Source organism: Mus caroli, unplaced genomic scaffold, assembly GCF_978045245.1.
Source record: "Mus caroli unplaced genomic scaffold, Mus_caroli_1 scaffold_1, whole genome shotgun sequence".
NCBI classification, from domain to species: Eukaryota; Metazoa; Chordata; class Mammalia; order Rodentia; family Muridae; genus Mus; species Mus caroli.
In genome coordinates this window covers 83,863,393-83,887,835 of record NW_028227256.1, presented here as the reverse complement: position 1 = coordinate 83,887,835, position 24,443 = coordinate 83,863,393, and the positions used below count along the sequence as shown (strand labels likewise).

At 39.4% G+C, this 24,443-nt stretch overlaps 1 protein-coding gene across 7 annotated transcripts in view; it reads right to left on the bottom strand.

The window, feature by feature from the left end:
* The window catches only part of Gigyf2 (GRB10 interacting GYF protein 2), a 129,393-nt gene that overhangs the window by 66,364 nt on the left and 38,586 nt on the right, over positions 1-24,443 (bottom strand). For all 7 annotated transcript variants that reach the window (XR_015047339.1, XM_029478474.2, XM_085839159.1 and 4 more), the window contains 5 exons: positions 22,943-23,072; positions 21,870-21,965; positions 11,477-11,591; positions 5,978-6,089; positions 5,051-5,091 (listed from right to left, as the gene is read on the bottom strand). Coding sequence is in view for 6 of the 7 variants with exons in the window: in XM_029478474.2 (XP_029334334.1) it covers positions 5,051-5,091; positions 5,978-6,089; positions 11,477-11,591; positions 21,870-21,965; positions 22,943-23,072 (494 nt within the window). In the remaining variant the exon portion in view is untranslated. The remainder of the gene's footprint in view (positions 1-5,050; positions 5,092-5,977; positions 6,090-11,476; positions 11,592-21,869; positions 21,966-22,942; positions 23,073-24,443) is intronic.

The window sequence follows — 24,443 nt, the reverse complement described above, 5'->3', positions numbered from 1 at the left end:
CGAGCCAGCACAATCATCTTGAAATATAGACTATGTAACAGTAGATGTTACAGACGGCAGCAAGTCACATTTTTCTACTCTTTGACAGAAAGATAAGAAAAACAACAACGACAACAAAAAAATTGGAGTGCCCTAAGAATGGCTAACTAAGCAGAAGACTATTAAGAACAGAGAACTTATTTATTATAAAGTTCGACTATAAAAATGGAGGTATATATGCTTCCATGGCTTGCAGACCAACTTAAGACTGCTGATAAAGAGCAGAAATTCCTATTAGCAAGATTAACCTGACCTGTGAAAATAAACTGTATGTGAGACTCCTCTGAATGTTCCTTCCTAAAGAACACTTACACGGATTTCAAATTCATCAAGCTGTCTAAGGAGACTGTAAATACTGTGAATGCATTAAGAGACTTGAAACCCAAATGTCTCTAGAGGCTTCATGTTGTCCAATTAAATCGGATAAATGTGCTTCTATAGTTACTAGTCAGACAAAATGTAACATCTGAAAATTAAGTACAACTCCCTCACCATACACCAAAAACAACTGTTTAGTTGGTAGGGGCTGGAGAGAGAGCACTGTGGTTAAGAGCTGCTCATTCAAAGGGCCCTAGTTTGATTCCCAGTATCCACGTGGCAGTTCACAACCCACTCTTTAATTTCAGTTTCAGGAGAGTTTCAGGAGATCTGATGCCCTCTCTAGCCTCCTCAGGCACTAGGCACATATATGGTGCACAGACATTCATGCAGGCAAAACATTCATATACATGAAATAAAAACTTTTACAAAAAATATAATCCAAATCACTGTTCAAAAACCAGAAAGATTCTGGGAGCACTGTCTATAATTCTTTCATCTTTTTCAAAGAATCATAGTTTCTAGGATTAAGTTTTCTGCAGAAAGACCATTACTAACACCTCAGGAATATGGAATAGAAATGGAAGAAAGGAGGAAATCATTAAGAACTAATATACTCAACAATGAAAACCACTCAACAACCAAAGTTACTATTGAAAACCATTAACAAAACATTTTAACAAACTGAAAACAAGCAGTTACCAAAAATCTTCAGCTTAGATTTATGCTTGAAAAGTATATACTACTAGTTCGAGGGAAAAAAATCTGTAACAACAACTTCACCAATGTCTATTTCCAAGTACTTCACCCCAAATGCATATTGTACCTTGCAATTCAACCTGACAGGTATCCATGTTGGTGGATTTACAAGGAGGACTGTGCTATTTCCAGATACTTCACATAAAGATTCGCAATGTATCATGCTTGGTTAGCTGAGCCTACTGATGTCAGGAGGATTGTTTTTAACGATAAATTTCATTGCACTCTCACAAAAGCATACTACAAGATGATCACAGGAACTAATCTCTCCTCTGCAGCAATCAATTCCTTTTGAATAGGACTTATAAATCTATGGATACAGGCCTTTTCCCACCTATTTATTCTCTCACCAATGTTCACAGGGGTAAGCCATGACTCTTAACTCAGAAGTTTGTAATTCTACCCATCTATCTTCACAAAGAAAGCCAACACATGTGCTAGGTCTGTAGCTCAGTACCAGAGCACTTTCCTAGTCTTCCCAAGATCCCACCCAAAACCCAACCACCATCACATCTAGATAGATAGATAGATAGATAGATAGATAGATAGATAGATAGATAGATAGATAGACAGACAGACAGACAGACAGACAGACAGACAGATAAAAGAGTATAGCCTTTCTCTAATTTTAAAAGGAACAGGTTGAGGCTGGGAAGATGACTCTGTGGTTAAGAGCACCTGCTATCAAGGACCTACGTTCAAATCCTACAATCTATGTAAAAAAGCAAGAGATATACCTGTACCTGTAACCCCAGAACCAGGCATGACAGGAAACAGGACAAGAAGACTGTAGGAACTTGCTGGCTAGTCAGACTGACCACAACAACTGCAGTGACAAAGTCTGTCTCAGAGTTCTTATGAATTCACCTTTTCTCTTTTGTTGTTGTATTGGTGGGGGAAGACCAGGCTAGCGCTGGACTTAAAGGTGATCTGTCAGCCTCTTTCTCCTCAACTGCTATGATTAAACACATCAACACCACACCTAATTGGGACTGGCCTTATCAAAGACATGCATAGAGTACTACAAAATATCTTTACTGTTTAAAATAGAGGCTAGTTAGGAAAAGTAATTAGATTTATATGATAATGCCCAAGAAAACAGTGAGAATCTGCACAAACAGCAACAACAAAGCTAATCTCACCAAGAGAACACATTACTTCCCCAAAGCTTCCCAACAACATCATTTTAAGAATGTGTTTAGCCAGCCGATGATGGCACACACCTTTAATTCCAGTGCTTGGGAGGCAGAAGCAGGCAGATCTCTGTGAGTTCAAGGCTAGCCTGGTCTACAAAGTGAGTGCCAAGACAGTCAGGGCTACACAAAGAAACCCTGTCTTGAAAAACAATAACAAATTAATTAATTAGTTAGTTAGTTAGTTAGTTAAAAAAGAATGTGTTTAACACATCCTTAAGCCCATTATTCAGACTCTGAAACTCAAGCAGGTCAAGCCTTCTTTCTTGGTCATATCTGTAAGCCAGTATTTGTAGTGACCTTGCAAACCTCCAAACTCTGCCCGGCCCACAGTTTAGTCTCCTATCTGAACACCCATCTCTTTTAATGCAATCACCACCAGCACAAAGGCTTCAAGTGCCTTGGCCTCCAATGGTAAACCATGACCCTTTACTTTCATTCAAGATGTGACCCCAGGCTGGAGAGATGGCTCAGAGGTTAAGAGCACTGACTGCTCTTCCAGAGGTATTGAGTTCAATTCCCGGCAACTACATAATGGCTCACAACCATCTGTTATAAGATCTGATGCCCTCTTCTGGTGTGTCTGAAGACAGCTAGTGTAACTTATAATAAATAAATCTTTTTTTTTTTTTTTTTTTTTAAAGATGTGACCTCAAAGCTTAGGCTATGTAGGCTATGGGGAGCTGGGTTTGCTGGAGAGATGACTCACTTGCTACTCTCACAGCAGACCACGTTCCCAGCACCCACATCACACTGCTTAGAGTTGCCTGCAACTACAGCTCTACAGGATCTGACCACCTCTTCTGGCCTCTACAGTATGCACAAATGCATACTACACTCACACTTACATACACATAAATAAATTTTTAAAAATCTTAAACAAATAAAAGGCAATGAGCTTACCCTCTTTTGGCTCACTGGGGTAATTTAGATCTAGTAATTCCTGCCCTGAGGTGTAAGGTAATTGCTGACTAACATGAAGCCGAGATCATCTGAAAGAAGCCTGAGTCTTTCCCCATACTTTCAACTCTTTAATATATTTATATAAGGCTGCATTTTCTACTGTTAAGTTTTCATTTCATTAGACTTGGCTTTTTGTTACACCTTAAATCTGATCTCAAGTTAAAGTTTCCCTACTCTACAGACTACTTCCCTCTGAGCAATGAGCAGCTAACAATATCCTCAAAAGAAAACATTAGCACCTGCACAAGGCCTATGACATAATTAGGGCCTCGATATTTGTTGAACGAATAAATGAGTTCAAAGACTTTAAGATTATTATCTTCTCATTTGGGGACTATGGAATATGAAAGATTAGAATAAACATGACCTTCTGATTTTGAATTCTGTACTAACTACCCTTATCACCTTATCAAAAGTGCTGAGTCACTGCCTTGAAGAGATACTCAGCAGTGAGTACTGCTTGCTGCTCTTCCAAGGATCCTTAAGTCCAGTCCCCAGCACCCACACAGAGTAACTCACAACCACCTGTAACGCAAGGTACAAGGGATCCAACCACCCCTTCTGGCCACAGTGGGGGCACGTGTGCATGCGCGCGCGTGTGCACACACACATACACACACACACACACACACACAAAAATGTTTTTAAAGTACTGAATCAGATCAGGATGGGAACAAAGGTCCTAACAAACTCTCTCCATGAAGCCCTCACAAAAATGGGTAAAGTATGTTAATAAATTACCTAATCAAATCCACATTTCTTCATGCAACACTAATTTAATGTCATTTCAATAATGAGAACCAAGATTTTCCAATGATATGTTAATAGACTTTAAGCAACAAATATGTTTCAGTGAGGTTTACATGTGAAACAATGAAATCAAGCTGATCATTCTTACTTCCTTGTTTTCAAAACCATGTACATTCAATTTAGTCTGTGATCAGTGTTTGTAGAATCAGCATGTTTATGAGACACGTTAATCACTATGAGATTATTACAATACTCTGTAGGACATTTTTGTTTTTTGAAGAAATTTAGAAACTAAAAAAATTTCAAACTTATACCAATACTGTTAACTGGCACTTTTTATTATTTTTTTTTTTTAACCAAATATCAATGTAGACTGCCAATTTATCAGTCAGAAAGCCCATCATAACATTACAAATTGACTAAATTATCATAAACACTCACAAGGAAGATATATAGACAGAAAGAATGACAGCTAGGCTGGTGAGATGGCTTGCAAGTAAAGGTGCTGCTGAGTTTGAGCCGCAGAACCCACATGAAGGTTTGACAGAACCAACTCCACAGCCTTTCCAGGCATTGCACGGTGTGTGTCCCCACCTCCATATACATAGCCTGCACACATACACAATAAAAGAAATAGTCCAATCATTGATTAAAGAAAGAATATTCAGTCTCAGCCTTTGCCTCCTCAGACAAAACATCTTCCCTATTTTTACCTACATACTCTCCATGATAATAAACAAGTGATCAAATTAGTTCCTAATTTAGAATTTCAATCCCACAAAGAGCCTTACTGAAAAAGACATGCCTTAAAGAAACACAACCCTAAAACATTGAGTCGAGTATGTCTTAATGGTTGTATCCATCACTCCAGGTCTCACCCACAGGACTCTAAATCAGTGTTACAGCTCCATCTACTGGATCCATGCATGTAACAGTTAATCTGTGCTGCTAATTATCCTTCTGAATGGGCCTTGTTAGCACGAATACCAGGAGGTGCAGGAGGTATTTCAAAACAGTAAGATCCTTACCTACATCTTTTCTTCCTGGTTTTTCAAAGCGCCTGTCACCCCTAAAAAGACAAAATAAATTTCAAAAACACCTTAAAAACAACATAGATTTCCTATCATGATACTCTTTTCCTGCAGTCCCTTTGGCAGCAGATCTGCCAGTTAGTATTTAGAAAATACAGGAAAGCAATGATGAGAACAAAAATTCCACCTGGCCACCTACCAAACCTTAGCTCCTAATGACTAGAATATTATTATTTTACCTGGAAACATTATAGACCATGTGATATATACTACCTTGGCAATATTTTCCCACATTTGTGGTTCTGAGTACTAAATCTCAGGGTGCTGAGCAAGACACCCACCACTGTTATAACCTTAACCCTTCTACCCTTATTTTGAGATCAGGACTCATCCTTAACTGTAAGAATTATATATTATATTTTATTGTACAGAAATTTCAGGAAAAGCAGAAAAGGGATAAGTTCTGTGTTTTCAAAATGTTCTTTCTTGGGGGAAGGCCAGGGGATAGAGAGGAGACAGTACTCCCACCCAACTTCTGTGATTCTCTAGGTCACACCATGCAGCCCATTTTGGTCTGGAACTCATGATTCTTCTGTCTTGGCCTCCCAAGTATTAGGATCACAGGAACATGCAACCCTGTACCACTCATGAAAGGAACGCGGTGTGCTTTGTTTTGTTTGGAGTACTGAGGGCTGAACCTCCCTAGAGAGCTACCAATGGGTTAGAATCCTAGCCATTTTTTTTCCATTTTTATTTTGAGTTCAGGAGTTTGCTAAATTGTGCAGGATAGCCAGTACTCCAGAATCTCCTTCCTCGGCCTGCCAAATAACTCGCACTGCAGGCAAGTCCTATAGAATACCACTAGGGTGAGTTTTATAGACCAGCAAATGCTTAATTACATTACAATCTCAACACTTTAGTTACCTTTCTTCCCAGCTCTGTGATCTATGCATTTCCCTGCCACCTCCTCGCCCAAACACACCCTCTACTTCATCAAAACTTCTTTGGTAGAAACCACATTCACCTCTACCTCTGCCTGAAAATAAGAAAACAGGGGGAGGGGAAATAGTTAGAAACCAACATCCAACAAGTATGTTCAACACTGAAGGTTAATCTCTATGAAGTTCTATCTCTCTGTACACTTCAAGACGGCCACATTTAAGTATTTAGCAAGACATAATGGCTCTGATAGAACTGAACTGGGGTATGAAAAAAATAAACCAACCACTTGTGAAGGAATCCCAGTCCTGAACAATACACAGCACCAACAGGAAACTCATCAGTGACGAGGTCCACAGTGGCGTCTACCAAAGCTAGTACACCATTATAAACTGAATGTTTTCATGGATTGTTTTCAATAACTACTGGGGAAATCTTACTATGGGGAACTTCTAGAGAGAAACTCTAGTAGGAAGTGTCAATCACAATAAAATTCCTTTATCCAATTCCAGAAAAAAGATAGCAGAAGTGAACTGAACAACTGTAGGACTGTGAACTACATTCTTACAGGATAAAACGAATCCTTCACTGAGTTAAGGAAAATTAGCAACACTAAAGTCAATTCTCAGAGTGGTTGGAGTATAGGGACTTAAAAGCTTTGCAAATCAATGTTAGCAGGCTTCTAATGAAGGCCATCTGGTTAACTATCAACCTGTGACTCTGCTCAGAACCTATCCCAGTAGAAACATCTTTACAGAATCAAGTGGGATGGAACATGCCTATAATCTCAGCATTTGGGGCTGAAACAGAGAACTGACAGCTCAAAGCCAGCTTGTGTTACATCAAGAATGACTCAAAAAGCCTGAGAAAGATGAAAAGGACAGAAAGGGAAAGAAGAAGAAAGAACAAAAGGGAAGGAGAGGGAGGCACTCACAAGTATGTAAAGCATCATGCAATGCATATAGTTTCAACCAGTGATAAGACTTACTATAACCACTCACTCTTCAACCACCTTATAATGGAGTTGAAAACTCTCAAGTAACTAGAGACTTATTTGTGATGGTGCTGGTCTAAAGAAATCCACTGAACTGCCAGTCACTTAAAAACACGGCATATTTGACAGCATGTGGTACACAGTATGTGATTGTGACAATGAACAGTTATTTATTTGAGGATATACTATATTTTCAAGTGTACTTATTTTAAATTTAGTGTAAAACAATATCCCATTTATACCACAAGCAGCAGCAAATATCTTGTAATCATTGTCTTTTAGCGGTATCAGGAGGCCAAACCAAGTAAATAACCTAAACTATATAAGCCTGTGTAAATTATAATATTCATATATCAATTAAAATAAAATAACCTAATGAGGCTCGAGTCTTGTTAAACAAGGCATGACTACATATTTGTATGGAAACGAACACTTGAATTTCAAAACACTAGAAACAACTTAATAATAGTTGGCTAAATAAATTCTGATGAAACATCCCAGAACAATACGAATCCACGTATCTAAGGCACTGATGTTAACTCAGACCTGTGCTACTGAATGACAAAAGCACACTCAAGGGGGGGTGGGGGCAGGGGGTTGTGATGTTGTCCCTACTGCTGCACAGCTAAGAGTAACTGAGACACATGCAGATATGTATGTAGCATGCACTTTCAGCTTTGGACATTCTGTTTGTTTGTTTGTTTTTTGGTTTTCGAGACAGGGTTTCTCTGTATAGCCCTGGCTGTCCTGGAACTCACTCTGTAGACCAGGCTGGCCTCGAACTCAGAAATCCGCCTGCCTCTGCCTCCCGAGTGCTGGGATTAAAGGCATGCGCCACCACGCCCGGCTGGACATTCTGTAGTTTTCTCAATGAACATGTGAACAGTACTGACACAAATGAAGAAACTAGAGGAGGCATGGGAGTTTGGAGTGCCTTTATAACAAAAAATACCTTAGCAGCTATCCCAAACTTAACTTCTCCCCTAGATCAAAATGATCAGAAGAAAATGATAGAGCTTTATTTTGTGTGTGGTGCTAGGTACCAAACCGAGCACACTGCAAATGCTAGGCAAAAGCTCTACCACAAAAAATACACCTCTAACCCGAAAATAATATATTCTGAATGAGACATCCAACGAAGCAAGTAACTTCAAGCACCCATGTACTTCTTCATTTTAATCTATCAGGAACTGACTCAGATTACAGGAATACTTCAATGACTCTTACAAAATACTGAAAATATATATATATATATATATATTAGGATATTCTCTTGACTAGACTAGTATCCACTTTGTCTATAAAATAAAAGCGAAAACTACAGTTTAACTCTAACAATCACAAAGTTATCTTCCAGGTTCATTACTTTTAAGTCAACCTAAAGTCAACTTACAGTTTAAGTAGCTTTCCCTCTGCCCTACATTCAGAATATGTATACATTTTATTTAAAATCCTAAAATAATTTAATAGTAACTACTCTAACATGAAAATATTCCTCCACAACAGTGACTTTAGGATGAGGAACAAAGTCCTCTCCTTTTTCAAGATTAATTTTGTCCAGACTAGATAGATGGCCCAGCAGTTAACTGAGTGAACTGAGTTTGGCACCCAGTATCCACACCACATGGCTACAACTGTTTAATTCCAAATACAGAGGATCCAGTACCCTCTTCTGGTCTCTTACACCACCTGAACACAATTACACAATCCCACACATAAGTGTAATTTTTAAAAATAGTATTTATTCCAGCACTTGGGAAGCAGAGGCAAGTGAACTTCTTGAGGTTCAGTCAGCCCAGTCTACAGAGTAAGTTCCAGGACAGCCCCAGAGGCTACACAGAGAAACCGTGCCTTGGGGGGGAAAAAAACAAACCAAAAGAAAACTCCGGAAAACCTATTCTGTAGAACCACTTTGAGAAAACCATTTTAGTCTTGACCAAAACCATTAAGTTTTGGAAGACTTGGGGGGGGGGGGGCGGGGGGAAGATCAAGAAAAATATATATAATGGGTTTTGAGTTTTGCAATTCTGACTACCTCCAGCCCTGCTTGTGTGGTGGAAGCTTTACTGCTAAGTCAGCATTAGAGAAACCAGATTCTAGATCTTTCCACATTTAAGTCATCTACAAATGTGGTTCACATGCACAAGAACAAGCAGAAAAACATGTGATCAGCCTATTCAACTTGAAGGATTGTACTATTACCTGAAAGCTTACCCTATTCTTTAAGGAGAAAATATGCTTCCTTCTAACAATGCCACTAGTACAATTGACAGTATATGGAATCTTTCTAACATCCAGACGACATAAAAAAAGAAAGATAATGCAATAGTACATAGCCCCTTGTTCTCTTAAACATTACGAGGTCAGGATATCTTTAAGTCTAGAAACCAATAGATTTGCATATGAGTTTTTCCTTTTTTTTTTTTTAAAAGATTTATTTATTATATGTAAGTACACTGTAGCTGTCTTCAGACACTCCAGAAGAGGGCGCCAGATCTCGTTACGGATGGTTGTGAGCCACCATGTGGTTGCTGGGATTTGAACTCTGGACCTTCGGAAGAGCAATCGGGTGCTCTTACCCACTGAGGAAAAAGATACTACAATCCAAAGAAAAGTCACAGTAATCAATATTTAACCAGTGGGGTAAAATTAAGTGAAAATCCAAAGACACAAGCATTACAGGCCATTGTGACTACAGCATTCCAAGTATTTTCACAAAGGTAAGAGCATCCATTTGACAAGTTCTGTACCCTTCAACATTAGCACACTAATTTACTTGTATGTCACAACATATGGGCTTTATGCAAGCTCTGGTTACAAAAACTCTACCTTCAAAGAAGCAAACAAAAAGACAACTCATGGATCCCTCACTTGTTCCTTCTCTCTGTTGTTGCTCTGGGGTACTGTATTTGTTGGGGGGGAGGGGCACAGCTTAGTTGTTGTTGCTCTAGAGGGTGCCTAATGTAGCTCAGGCTAGCCTTAAACTGTCACTATAACTAAAATTTGGGCCTGAACTACTGAGCCACCTGACAGCAATCACCAAATGCTGGGATTGCAGGCGTACATTACCACACCCAGATCTGCTCCCTTCTAAATACGTAAGGTTTTTTTAAGGCCTACAGAGAACAGGTGGAGGATGTGTGTGGTCTGCACTCTTAATTAAGGAAACTTTTCTCTGGCTTGACCTGAAAAGCACAGGAAGCAAAGCTTTCAGAATTAAATTTCTTCTCACCGCCTCCCACAAGAGGAAAGCAAGGGAAATGCCCACAGGGAGACCAGACCCATGACCAGTCAGTCCCATTTCCAAAACACTGCCATATATCAATATGCACATCTCCCAGACAATAAGCATATTGGCATGGCTTGTGATGCAGACGCGCCTAGCTCTCACCAACTCAATGTCTGTGGCAATGCGGTTTTTTTGAAGTCTACAACAATATTCAGGTTAAACAATATTCAGGTTAAACAATATTCAGGTTAAAAACTACTGCTCTAGAGGCTGGAGAGATGGCTCACTGACTGCTCTTCCAGATGTCCTGAGTTCAATTCCCAGCAACCATATGGTAGCCCACAACCATCTGTAATGGGATGAGGTGCCCTCTTCTGGTGTGTCTGAAGATAGCAACAGTGTACTTACATACGTAAAATAAATAATTATTTTAAAAAATATTTATGTTAGCCGGGCGTGGTGGTGCACGCCTTTAATCCCAGCACTCGGGAGGCAGAGGCAGGCGGATTCCTGAGTTGGAGGCCAGCCTGGTCTACAAAGTGAGTGCCAGGAGAGCCAGGGCTACACAGAGAAACCCTGTCTCGAAAATCCAAAAAAAAAAAAAAAATTATGTTATGAATCAACCCACATACAGTTCAATGCTGAAGGAGAAATATCTATTACAAACATCAAGAATTACTTTTAACAGAAAGACAATGAATGCAAAATAGGGAATGATAAAAAACAAGCAAATCAGAAACTCTTTCTAAGAAAAGGCATAAATTCATAAAACCACACATCACACCAGTGGATGTTCCCTGCTTATATTTTGCTCTGCCTGCTAAGAGGCCTAGCCCCCGAGGTATTTCTCAATAAATTCCTCCAGCTATGGTGATATGTAATGTGGCTCTTTGGAAGAAATGCTATACTGCTGAGAGCCCCACATGGACACTTGTGCCTCAAGCAACCATTACCTTCAGGATGCTCAAGCCTCAACGTGTAAAACTTCAGGGATGAAGAATAGGAAGAATAATTACTCTTTAGAAGTTAACTGGGACTATCTCACTCCTTCTTGCTTCAGTCTATACAGCTAGAAACAAATTCCTCTCCAAAGCAGGGGCAGCAGAGAGGCATCTCAGAAATATTGCAAAAAATAAATGTTCAGGCATTTGCAGTCAACATCAAAGAGCAGTTGGTTTCATGTTTCAATTAGGCATTGAAGTATTTACTGATTCCCTAGCCTCCTGCTCCTCTTCCAGGGTTATTTTTGCACATAGCTCACCTCGCCCTCTTGAAGAACTTCGACCTCTAGGAGCCCCCACCACTGTTCCTCCTCCTCCTCCTCGTCCTGTCAATCGCAGGACAGCGGCACTATTTACAGACATGGAAAAGTTTCTCTGCCAAAAAATAAAAATAAAAATAAAAATAAAGGAAACAAAAGAAAAATGGATAAAACACACAAAACTACATATTGCTTCTCCCCACCTCCCACTGCACCTATAAATGTAATGGTATCGAATTACTGTAAGCAATGGGAAACTGTAACATTACAACACATAACAATCATTCAAATCTAGTTACCTGACAATTTCTTTCTTTCTATCTTTGACAGAGTCTCACAATGTAGTACTGCCTGCCTTAGAACTTGTTATGTAGACCAGGCTGGCCTTAAGACGATTTCAAATCGACCTTTCAGACCAGCCAAGTTGATACCCATGTGTTACACAAAGCTAGGCTTGTTGAGGAGATAATATACAAGAAAACAAACTAAATGTACTCTACATATCTAGATGCAGACAAAAAGAGCAGAGAAAGTTTTGTAAAGGAGACTAGGTTAAATTGGCACTTTTTAAGAGTATCCATTCTAACTGTATAGAGATCTGTGGAATTTGAGACTGGACAAGTTTGGGTGACTATCATAATCTAGCTGTGGGGGGGGGTTGTGAGTTCATTATAATAAAGTGCTTACATTTCATTTTTGAATGGCACTTAAGTTGCTTTAACTTATGAGAGGAGAAAAGACTGTCATTAAAAGGTAATATAAAAAGGAAAGATGTCCTTTCTGCCTGACTGTACTCAACAATGTGGATTAATAACCCCAAGAAGTATTTACTAGAATGGGAAAATGTCAAATAAAAATCTCTATGAGGTCAATCATCTGAAATGTGTGCATGTGTGCGCGCGCGCGTGTGTGTGTGTGTGTGTGTGTGCGCGTGTGTGTGTGAATGATGGGCTTAATGTGTGCTTAGGTGTGTGCACATGTGTATACGGTCACAATCATTTGGTACAAACCTGCACTGCACCCAGAGCCAATCTGGAATATAATCAAGTACAATTAGAGTAGGAAGTGGGTAGCCACTTGGGAAAGGGGATGGACAGGGGTTTTAAAATATGTCTGTTAATATACCTGAATAAATTAAGAGGCTTAGGAAAAAGTAACAATAAGTATTGAACATCTCCAGATGAACTATTAAATATAAAATTCTGGATATGTAATAGAGAATTCTGCAAGAAAATTTAAACAAAAATATTGTGAAGAGATTAACTTAACCTTGTACACCTAGGGCCTAGTTCCCATTTGCACAGATGTGCACGGGTATAATACAATGAAGAAAGGAACCTTGGATACAGCTGCAGTCACTAGCCCTCCAGGCAAGGGAGTAAAATGTAAATTTTAGGCTGGGTGAGGAATGTGCATGTGCAATTTCACACAGCTTCCATGTGGGTGCTGGGAAATCATTTTCCCTACTGAGCTATCTCCACAGCCCTATACATTTTTCTATTAAAGCCAGTAATCCCAGACCTCAGGAGGATTCCAAGGTTGAGGCCTGCATAGGCAGCCTTAAGTTCCAGGTCAGTTTGATCAACTTGGTAAATTCCTATCTCAAGCTTTAAAAAAAAAAAAAAAAGGACTGGGATGTGGGTCAGCGGTGATACAGTGTGTGGCCACTATACATAAGCCCCCTGGGTTCAATTCCCAATACTATCCAAGGTTATAAAACTCAATTCTACTATAGTCCTAGGTGTTCTTAAATTCCAATCAATGAAAACCATAGCTATATTATCCTCTTTTAAAAGAACATGCGACTGATTAAAACTGTCTTCATTATTGAATTTTTAATATATGGATCATTTTCTCCTTATCACTTATCTTTCTCTCAATTTTGTTAACTGTAATTTGTTCAAGTGACTTTTAGAAACTATCGATGTAACCTGAGTATCATATACTCAGGTAACTTCAAAAAACACACAATAAAATAGAAAACAAAAAGTTAAGAGAAAATACCTATCTCAAAAATCATCAATTTCAAGCTGTATTTTAGTAATATTTAATAAAAAGTGAAACATACACACATTAACTTAACCAAATATGCCTCGTGGCATTACAAAAATTAAGACTGTAAAGTCCCCAAATCTCAATCAATATATTGTAATACTTAAAGAGGTGAGGGGGTCGAGGCTAAGAGGTGGTTCAGTGGTCAAGAGTACATGCTGTTCTTGGCAGAGGACCTAGATTCCCAGAAACCAAATGGCAGCTCACCAGTTTCAGGGGAATCAGGTACCCTCTTCTGGCGGCTATGGATACTAGGCGTACATATGAGGTACAGACATATATGCAATCCAAAACACACACACAGAAAAATAATATTTTTTAAAAAGAAAGATCAATACTAACAGCATTTTATATACCAGAATCCCATGCAACATATGTATAAAATCCAACTGTATCATGTATAAAAATAGAGAAACATGTATTTTCATCTTTTGTTGCTAAGATACAAACAAGGTTTAATCTCTTTAAAAGGCAAATAAAACATGCTCGTGTATTTTTTTAAATGCTCATCCATTTTCAACACAAAATTGCTACTACATATATACATAATATAATATAAGTAAATAGACTGCTAAATGCAGCAAGGCAAACATGGAAGCTACCTAAATATTAACCAATAATAGCTACCTTAAATAGCATAGGCTTGGAAGTCTTCTCTACTAGTTCCTTAAGAGATGATGAGACATTAATTTAAACCATATTTTAAAAAGTGAAGTCAGCATTCAGTCACTTCCAGTTACTGGTTCACTACTATTAACCAACAGTTTTCAAGCATATTTAAACAATCTTTTAAATTTTCCCAAAGATTCATTTAGCCAATTACAAAATTCTGATTTCTTAATAAATATTACGGGGCCAGGAATGGTGGCACACCCCTTTAATCCTAGCACTCAGGAGGCAGAGGCAGAGGCAGGCAGATCTCTGTGAGTAAAAGCCACCCTGCTCTAAAAAGGCAAGTTGCAGTACAGCCAGGCTATACAGAAACTCTTGTCTTGGAAAAAAATGTTATGGGAGATTTCCCAACGCATTCTTTTGATTCAAACTCCAGCACGATTTTCAACAAGGAGTAAAACATCCCTCCAATCTGACTTTTCCTGCTACTGTTATCTCTAGAAATCTAAAAATACTTTTAAGGAAAAAAATTGTAATTTCAATAAGTACAAACACCACCCCCCAAACATGGGAAGTTCACAAAATAATACCAGTAAACTGCATCAGGAATATAAAATTAGTGCAACAGGCTAGAACACAAGTTAGTGGTCAAGGGCTTGGCTACCACACAGACGGCCATAGGCTCACTGCCTAAGCTATATATTTTTTTTCTTTATGGTTTATTTACTTTTTTTATTTCATGGGTTCTTCCTACTTGTATGTGTGTGAGAGACTGTCAGATCCACTGGAACTGGAGTTACAGGTGTGAGCTTGCCATGTGAGTGCTGGGAACTGAACCCGGGTCTTTTGGAAGCGTAGCCACTGCTCTTACCATTGAGCCATCTCTTCAGCCCCCTTTAGCTACATTTAAAAAATCACAAATGTAGTAAGAATTTTCCAAAATTTCTCCAACAGACTTGAAAATATAAGGAATTCATATAAATAATAAAAGCCAGTAAAGACTACCTCTATGAAAGGAAAATTCTGAGACAAGAACAGTAAAAGAAATATGAATGGTAAGGACCTACAACTTCATCAAACTGGACGGACAGAAAGCAAACTCAAACCAACAAAATCTTTTTTCTCCCAATGAGCAAAGAAGCTGGGTGGTGGTGGCGCACGCCTTTAGTCCCAGCACTCGGGAGGCAGAGGCAGGCGGATTTCTGAGTTAGAGGCCAGCCTGGTCTACAGAGTGAGTTCGAGGACAGCCAGGAACATACAGGAAACCCTGACTCAGAAAAAAAAAAAAAAAGAGAGAGAGAGAGAGAATTCTTTCAATAAAACCAGCTTTTGTCAGAAAGGCAAAATAATCGATATATAGTAGTACCATTTGCATAAAAGGAAAATAAATATTTACTTGGAAAAATATACAATAACTCGGTACAGTGATGCCCACAAGTAATCCCTGCACAGAAAAAAACTCACTTGAGTCCACAAGGTGGAAACTAACTTAAGCAATATGGAGACCTAGTCTCAATAAATATATACACACACACACATACACACACATATATATATCTAGAGAGAGAGAGAGAGAGACAGAGACAGAGACAGAGAGAGCTAACACTGCTTCCTGTGAAGAAAAAGAGTACAAGGGGGACAAGACTGAAGACTTTTCTATTATTATTATTATTACTATTATATACTGTTGTCTATGTTTTTATTCTATTTTTAAGCATTTCTTACAGATTTATATTTTTATTATTTACCTATTTATTTGATGGGGCAGGGAAAGCATGTGTCATAGTGCATGTATAGAGTCAAAGGCCAACTTTAGGAAGTCAATTCTTACGTTCTACTTTGTTAAGAATTATTTTGATAATACGTCTTATTATATATTTTTAGTTTTGTGTGTGTGTGCATGCGCACATGCACATGCAAGGTACACCTGTGCCACTACCCACACATAGAGGGCAGAAAATAACTCAAGGATTCAATTCTTTCCTTCTACCATGTAGACCTCACTGATCAAGTCTAGGCTGTCAGGTCTGGCAGCAGGTCCCTTTACCATGTCTCTGTCCCTCTTGCTTTTGCTGTTGTGCTTCATACTCCAGAGTAGCTGGCCTCAGGCGTCCGGATTGCTTTCCTGTCTCTTCCTCCTTTTCTAACTTAGGAAAGCTGAAATTATCAATGTGAGCCATTGCACATATCTTTTTGCTTTTTTAAACAAAGGTTCCAGGAACCAAACTCGGGTCACAAACTTGTATAGCAAGGGTATTCACCTGATGAGCCATTACAATTGCATGAGTAGACATGCATGCATGCATATATATATATACATACATATATATATATATATATATACATACATACACACACACGTATATGTATGTGCACGTATATGTATGTAGGGGTGGATTATGTGTACCCAGACAAAAACTAAGTCAACATGGGACAACTTTTTTTTATTTCCTTTTCTTTTTTAAATTTCCTTTTCTCTTATTACTGTGGGGGATGGGTGGGGAGAGAGAAACAGAGAGGGGGAGAGAGAGACAGAGAAGGAATGAGTGCACACATGTAAGCAAACAAGTGCTGTGTGTGTGGTATATGCACACATGTATGTTCAGGTACACACTTGTATATAGGAGGCAGACAAAGACATTGTGCTCTATCATTTCCACTTATTCCTTGAGACAGGGTCTCTTGCTAAAACTAGAACTGTTAGTCAGCAAGCTTAAGACAACCTCCTGGCTGTATCTTCAAAAATCACTGAAATTATAGGCATGCATGGCTAACTTCTGTATGGCTACTAGGATCCAAATTCAGATCCCAGGTGCTTGCTGTGCACTCATGATTAAACCATGGAGCCAGCTCCCCTTCCTCTCTCACTGAACACAGATATTTTCACCTAGGCTAACCTGGCTGGCCAGCAGGTCCCCACGAGGTTCTTGTGTATGCATCCAAAAGCTGAGCCTGCAGCATGTGCAGTTTCACACAGCTTCCATGTGGGTGCTGGGAAATCATTTTCCCTACTGAGCTATCTCCACAGCCCTATACATTTTTCTATTAAAGCCATTTGATTTCTTGCTCATTAATGAAATATGTATTTCTTTAAATGATGCAAGAGTTCTCAGCAAAATATCTGAAACTGAACCAGAAACATATTAAGAAGACCATTCTTCGTGATCAAGTGGGCTTCATCCCAAAGATGCAAGGTTGGTCCAACATACTCAAAATAGTAAGTGTAATATACCATGTAAATAAACTTAAGAATAGCAATCATATAATCTCAACTGATACAGAAAGGATAATTAACAAAGTCCAACATACCTTCACAATAAAAATCCTAGAGACCTTAAAGACAGATGGAGCATATCTCAAAATACAAGGCTATGTATAACAAACCTACAGCCAACCTTAAACTACATGGAAAGAAACAACTGTCAAACACACACAAACACACAGAGAGAGAGAGAGAGAGAGAGAGAGACAGACCATGAACAAACACCATTGAAACTACTTACTCTAGACAAAACTTAAAAACCAAGAACTAGAAAATCTATACCCAATCATACCCTGTCATAGATCCTATAGATAATATCCAAAAGAGCTTTAAAAACCCGCCAAGAACTAAAACCCAATAGTTCCACTATTCTAGGACACCCCACTTACTACAAGAATGACAAAGCAGGAGCAGCATGACAAGTGTTTACCCAGCATACACAAGACCCTAGGTTAACTCCAGCAACATCACCATAGAACACAAAGGTATTATTGGAGCACAACCTACTATGAAAAAACAATCACAATACCCAAACATCCTACAGCACACACTGGGAGAACTATGAGGAGGGATAGAAGGACAGAAGCAAGAGCGAGGGAGATAGAGAGGGCACGTTCATGAGAATGCTCTTCAGTTAAACAACATTATTAGTTATAGGACTCTAGTGAATATACTAAATGCCAATGATGTATTGTGATGGCTATTAGCTGTCAACTTGACTATATCTGGAATGAACTACAATCCAGAATTGGAGGGTTCACCTGTGATCCAAATCTTAAGGCTGGAAGAAACAAGTTTCTGACCTGGATCTTGGCATGGAGATCTTAAAGCATAGTAGCCATGAAAAGCTTAGGCCTAGACATGGTAGTACGTGCCTTTAATCCCAGGACACTATGGCAAGGAGATCTCTGAGTTCAAGGTCAGCCTGGGACAAAGCAAGTCCTAGGTCCAGGCATGGTGGCACACACCTTTAATCTGGGCCACATCTTCTGCTGGAGACCTACACAGGACACTGGAACAAGGAAGATTCGCTCTTCTTTGCCTGCTTGCATTTACTTGCCAGCAGATCTGTTGGGATTTACTGCTACTGAAGACCAGGTAAAACAACTAGGATCATGGAACTGAGCAACTACTAGATCCTTGGACTTCCATCCACAGCTGACCATTGTTAGGGAGTTGGACTACAGACTGTAAGTCATCACAACAAATTCCCTTAATACATAGAGACTATCCATAAGTTCTATGACTCTAGAGAACCCTCACTAATACAAGTACATACTCATTAAAATAGTAAATTTGGGGCTAGAAGTAATAGCTCAGCTGGTAAAGTGCTTGCCCAAGCCCTAGAACCTGAGTTCAGTTGCCAAAAAACTACATAAAAATTGTCAAACTGGGGCTGGAAAGGTGGCTCAGTGGTTGAGAGTATGTACTGATCTAGAGAAATCCAGTTTGGTTCCCAGCACCCATGTTTGGCAATTCACAACTCCTACTCCCAGAGATCTGACCTTTGGCCTCTAGGGGTACACAAGCACCCTAGAGGTCAGTTCCAATTCAGAGGGACCTTGTCTCAAACAGAAAAACAAACAGGGAGTGGGAGTTTGCTCAAAACTCGGAAATTAAGTCACAGATATGGGCTAACGCTAATCAAGCCATTAATATCAGCCTCTCTAAGTCCCACAAAGAAGAAGGGGTTATCCAGTACAAAAGAGTCTGAAGGGTCAAGCATTGCCATTCCCTAGACTAGTAAAACTACTGTAATCATTACCTCGAGTAAAGGGGAGTGACTCACAGGGCCCTATCCTTTATCTCTCAACTATTATTTTTAATAACATCTGGGAGAGGAGTTTGAAACCACTGTCTTCAATTATGTCTCTAACCCATACAGTGTCAATGGATAGCTCAAAACCCATAATCACACAGGTGTCCCTGGTTGGTCACCAACATGGTGAGTCAAGAGTGATGTGTGAGATGGGGCAGGGTGGAGGAGATGGGGAGACAGGAGGTCAGAATGGTCAATTTGCAAAGCATTTATTAATATGATTAATTGGAAAATCACAATAAAAACTATAAATAAACAAAAAGAAGATGCATAGCACCTGGAGAATGATAACTTTGTCCTCTAGTCTCCACATGTCCCTGAACATGCGTGTGTATTTGTACACACAAAATGGTGGGTTTTACAGAGTGTAGTGATGCATATCTATAATTCCAACACTTGAGAGATGAAGGCAGGATCAGAAGAAGTCCGAGGTTATGCAGTGAGTTCAAGGCAGTCTCAAGATTTAAAAAGGTCAATTTTATGATGGGGATTTTTGTATCAAAGCTATTTCTTTTTTGGGTCAAATGCCTACAGCACTTCCTTATCATACACAAAGCCCTGGGTATGATCCTCAGTAATGCGTAAAATAAAACATACTGCTCAATATAGATAATCTCAGCGCTTGGTGGTACAGATGGAAGGATAAAGAGTTCAAGGTCATCCCTGGATAGATTTCAAATTCAAGGCCAGTCTGTGCTACCTCAAGAAAATTGCAAAGCTGAGGGGATTCTTCATTTAACATGGAATACAAAATCCCAACAAAATCTCACTTTCTCCATTGTAATGTAGCATCTATAAGCTCCTTTAAATCAATCTTTCATCAAAAAAACAAAGTCACTACATAAAACTGCTGCTTTTTAGACCAAAATCTTACTTTCTTATATTGCCACAACACCTATAAAAAAAGAACCACCAAGCACAGTGCTGACAGTTTCAGATATGTTCTAAGCTGAAGATTTAATTAATTAATATGTACAATTGAAAAATAATAATAAAATAGTTAAATGAATTCATTGTTGAGAATTCAGGTAGAGAGTTGAGAGGGGAACATTTCCCATCAACTTGAATATTTAATAAGGTATAAATCTATTTTTGTTGTGCGTTTTTTTTCCCTTTTTTTTGAGACAGGGTTTCTCTGTGTCAACCTGGCTGTCCTGGAACTCACTTTGTAGACCAGGCTGACTTCAAACTCAGAAATCCGCCTGCCTCTGCCTCCTGAGTGCTGGGATTAAAGGCGTGCGCCACCACACCTGGCTGGGATAATTCTTTTTTTTTTTTTTTTTTGTTAAAGATTTATTTATTTATTACATGTAAGTACACTGTAGCTGTCTTCAGACACTCCAGAAGAGGGAGTCAGATCTTGTTCAGGATGGTTGTGAGCCACCATGTGGTTGCTGGGATTTGAACTAAGGACCTTTGGAAGAGCAGTCGGGTGCTCTTACCTGCTGAGCCATCTCACCAGCCCTGGGATAATTCTTATAATGTCCTTAAAAGATCTAGAAACAGGATACCCAAGATATAAGATACAATTTGCTAAAGGCATGAAACTCAAGAAGAACGAAGACCAAAGTGTGGACACTTTGCCCCTTCTTAGAATTGGGAACAAAACACCCATGGAAGGAGTTACAGAGACAAAGTTTGGAGCTGTGATGAAAGGATGGACCATCTAGAGACTGCCATATCCGGGGATCCATCCCATAATCAGCTTCCAAACGCTAACATCATTGCATACACTAACAAGATTTTGCTGAAAGGACCCAGATACAGCTCTCTCTTGTGAGACGATGCCGGGGCCTAGCAAACACAGAAGTGGATGCTCACAGTCAGCTATTGGATGGATCACAGGGCCCCCAATGGAGGACCTAGAGAAAGTACCCAAGAAGCTAAAGGGATCTGCAACCCTATAGGTGAAACAACATTATGAACTAACCAGTACCCCGGAGCTCTTGACTCTAGCTGCATATGTATCAAAAGATGGCCTAGTCGGCCATCAATGGAAAGAGAGGCCCATTGGACATGCAAACTTTATATGCCCCAGTACAGGGGAACACCAGGGCCAAAAAGTGGGAGTGGGTGGGTAGGGAAGTGGGGGGGAGGGTATGGGGGATTTTGGGAATAGCATTGGAAATGTAAATGAGGAAAATACCTAATAAAAAATATTTAAAAAAAAAAAAATCTAGAAACAAGGCTTCAGAGACAGGTTAGCAGTAAAGAACACTGGCTGCTCTTCCAGAGGAAAAGGGCCCAATTCCCAGCACCTACATGGTGGCTCACAAGTATCTGTAACTCTGATGCACTCTTCTGGCCTTCTTGGGGTCCAGGCACACATGTGGTAAAGATATATAGAAAAGGCAAAACACCCATATACATGTAAAAGTTAAAAAGTGTAGAAAGATTTCCTGATCGTTGCATTACACTCAACAGCTTCAGAATAGAAAATAAAACCTTGACAAGTCAGAGCCTTTCACAAGCCAAGCATCAGTAAAGATGCCAACCTGTGCCAATGTGTGTTTCTTATAGTTTCCTCTAAGTATCCTGTAGTATCTGGCTATCCCCAGGACCTTAATGATGACTCTCCCTATCTTTACTGTAAGAAGAAAAAAAAAGGCAGTAAGAGTTGGGCCTGAGGCTCAGAGCTGAGAACAAACCTGCTCTTCTTCTGTAAAGGGTACTAGAGCCAATGGTGGCAAGGGCTCCTCCTGTAGGATAGGCAGGAATTCTTTCTCCAGAAGATCAAAAGGTATCTGTGTGATAAACATAAGGCCAGAGATTGCTATTTCTCCAATTGCAAGAAGATAAACTCAAGACAAGGCACTGTTTTCTAGCCATGAGCTTATTTGATTACAATTAATTTCTGTTAATTATGCAGTACTTACATTAAAAACTCCAGTGATAGCCAGGCATAGTGCCATGCATCTTTACGATCAGCAGAGGGAGGCAGAGGCAAAGCAGATCTCTTTTAGGTCAGCCTGACCTACAGGGACTTTTAGGCCAGCAGGATCTTTTTAAGACCCCATCTCAAAAATAAAACACTCCAGCCGCCTACCCTCTCCTCCCATAAAGCTACTTCCTTTGGATTTGACATTGAACCTGGTATTCCAAAATACAGAGCGAAGGAATAATGTCTCCACATTTAACTTAAAGCAGATACTAAGGAAATTTCAAAGCAATTTCATCTGTCCTAAATATGAGATTCTCTACCCATTAATAAATTAAAAACAAAGTATATTGAAAAAAACAGAAGCTATTATCTGCCCTAGTCAAATAAGAAAGTCTCACATTGTTTCAGCTTCCCTTTGTTTTTTGGGTTTGTTTTTTTTTTTGTTATTTTTAAGTGAAGCAAGTGTCAGATTTCAAGATGTCTCCCCACTAAACCTTTAATTTTACTTGAAAAAGGCAGAAGAGGAAAGCTGCTCCTTCTTCATCCCTCGATCCTGACTGGGAAGGAAGGTAAGCGATACAACAGGGAGGGAGGAAAGGAATGAACAGGAGAAAGAGAAGATTCAGCAGCGCTGACTGTTCTGCTGCCACAAGTCACCCGCTCCATACTGACATCATGGGTCTTGTCTGAGGCCATCAAATCCCTCAGTCACCATTACCCATAGTGTACTCCAATGTAGAAAAGGAGCGAGATGGAAAAAGAGGAAGCCATCAGACGCTGACTAGGTACACTGTTCATCCCTAGCGCAGTGGCAATTCAACTCGTTTTGTATTTTCTTACCTTGTAGTCTTTAAGGAAAAGTGCTAACATTTCTTCTCGGCCATATCGATAATCTGCTAATTTATACTTTGGCAGGGCCGGAGAAAGAGGAGGGGACGTGATACTCCCACCACTGGACAGAGCACGGAGCCTAAAATAGGAAAAACAGAGAATATAAAATGAAGTGATAGATATTCTGACACTATCAGCTTTTTGCAGTTCTTTTAAAAAAGCAAAAACTGTTATCTTAAGCAGCAAAGATTTTTACCATTCACACAAATCTCTGCCACAGCACAATGAGAAAGCTCACTAAGTGCTAAACACTAAGTGCTAACTAGATAGGGATAACTGAGCAGTTCCAGTACCTACAGGCTGCTACCATTGTCTCTAAGAAGCTTCAAGTTTAGAAATAAGACACTTTTTTTAAAAAACCAAAATATAAAATCAGGGAGAGCACTGGACTTAGAGTCAGTAAGTATTGGTGAGGATATGAAACAACAGAAATTCAGCAAGTAAGGGCACTTGCTCAAAAGCCTACAGGCAAGAATGCAGCCCCTGGAAGGCAACAAAAAGGTGAGATAAGAATCAACTCTGAAGCTGTTCTCTGACCTCCATATGGGCTAAAGTACATATGTGCGCATATATGTATGCACACACACACCACACACCCCAAACATACATACACACTGATGTGCACACAAACAATAATTTTTAATTCTTTAAAAGACCAGGACTAGAGAAATGGCTTAGCAATTAAGAGTACATACTGCTCTTGCATAGTACCTGAGTTTGGTTCCCGGCACCAACATCAGGCATCTACAAGGGTCTATAACTAGCTCCAGAAGATCTAAAGCCTGTACTCACATGCATATGCACAAAATTAAAAATATTGGAAAGGATTATAAGGCATATGAATTCATGAAACTGTCCTTGGACTCTCTGACTGACAGCCAAGACTAAAAAGAAATACAGAAGGTGATCAGGATTATAAATTATAATAGCCACTTCCAAGAAAGATTTTGTGAGAGTTAAGCATTTAAAAGTTCTTTGGCTACTTGATAATAACTAAAATATTTAATAAAGTATGGAACATATAAAAGAGAAAGCTAAATACAAAAACCCACAATAAAAAGTAATTTTAAAAGTCTCTTGAATGATCAGCAGCTCCTAGGTGTGAACCGCAATACTACCAAAGTAAATAACAACAGTAACAACTTGGGATTTGGTTTTGGGGATTGGTTTTTTTTTTTGAGACAAGGTCTCACACAGCTTAGGGTGACTTGCACTCACCACTATGTAGCCAAGGTTGACCATAAACTGCCAAGCCTCCCGCCTCTAGCTCCTATATAAAGGCCTAAATGCAGGCCCAGTTTTAGGCAGTGCCTGGGATTCACAAACAGCAGCTAGGTAGTTTCTTTAACTAAGCTGTGAAGGAACCTACTCAGTAGTAGTAGTAACCTACACAACCCAAAGTCATGTCCTAAAGAAAGATCAACCTGGGGCAGGAAAGGGACTAGCAAAA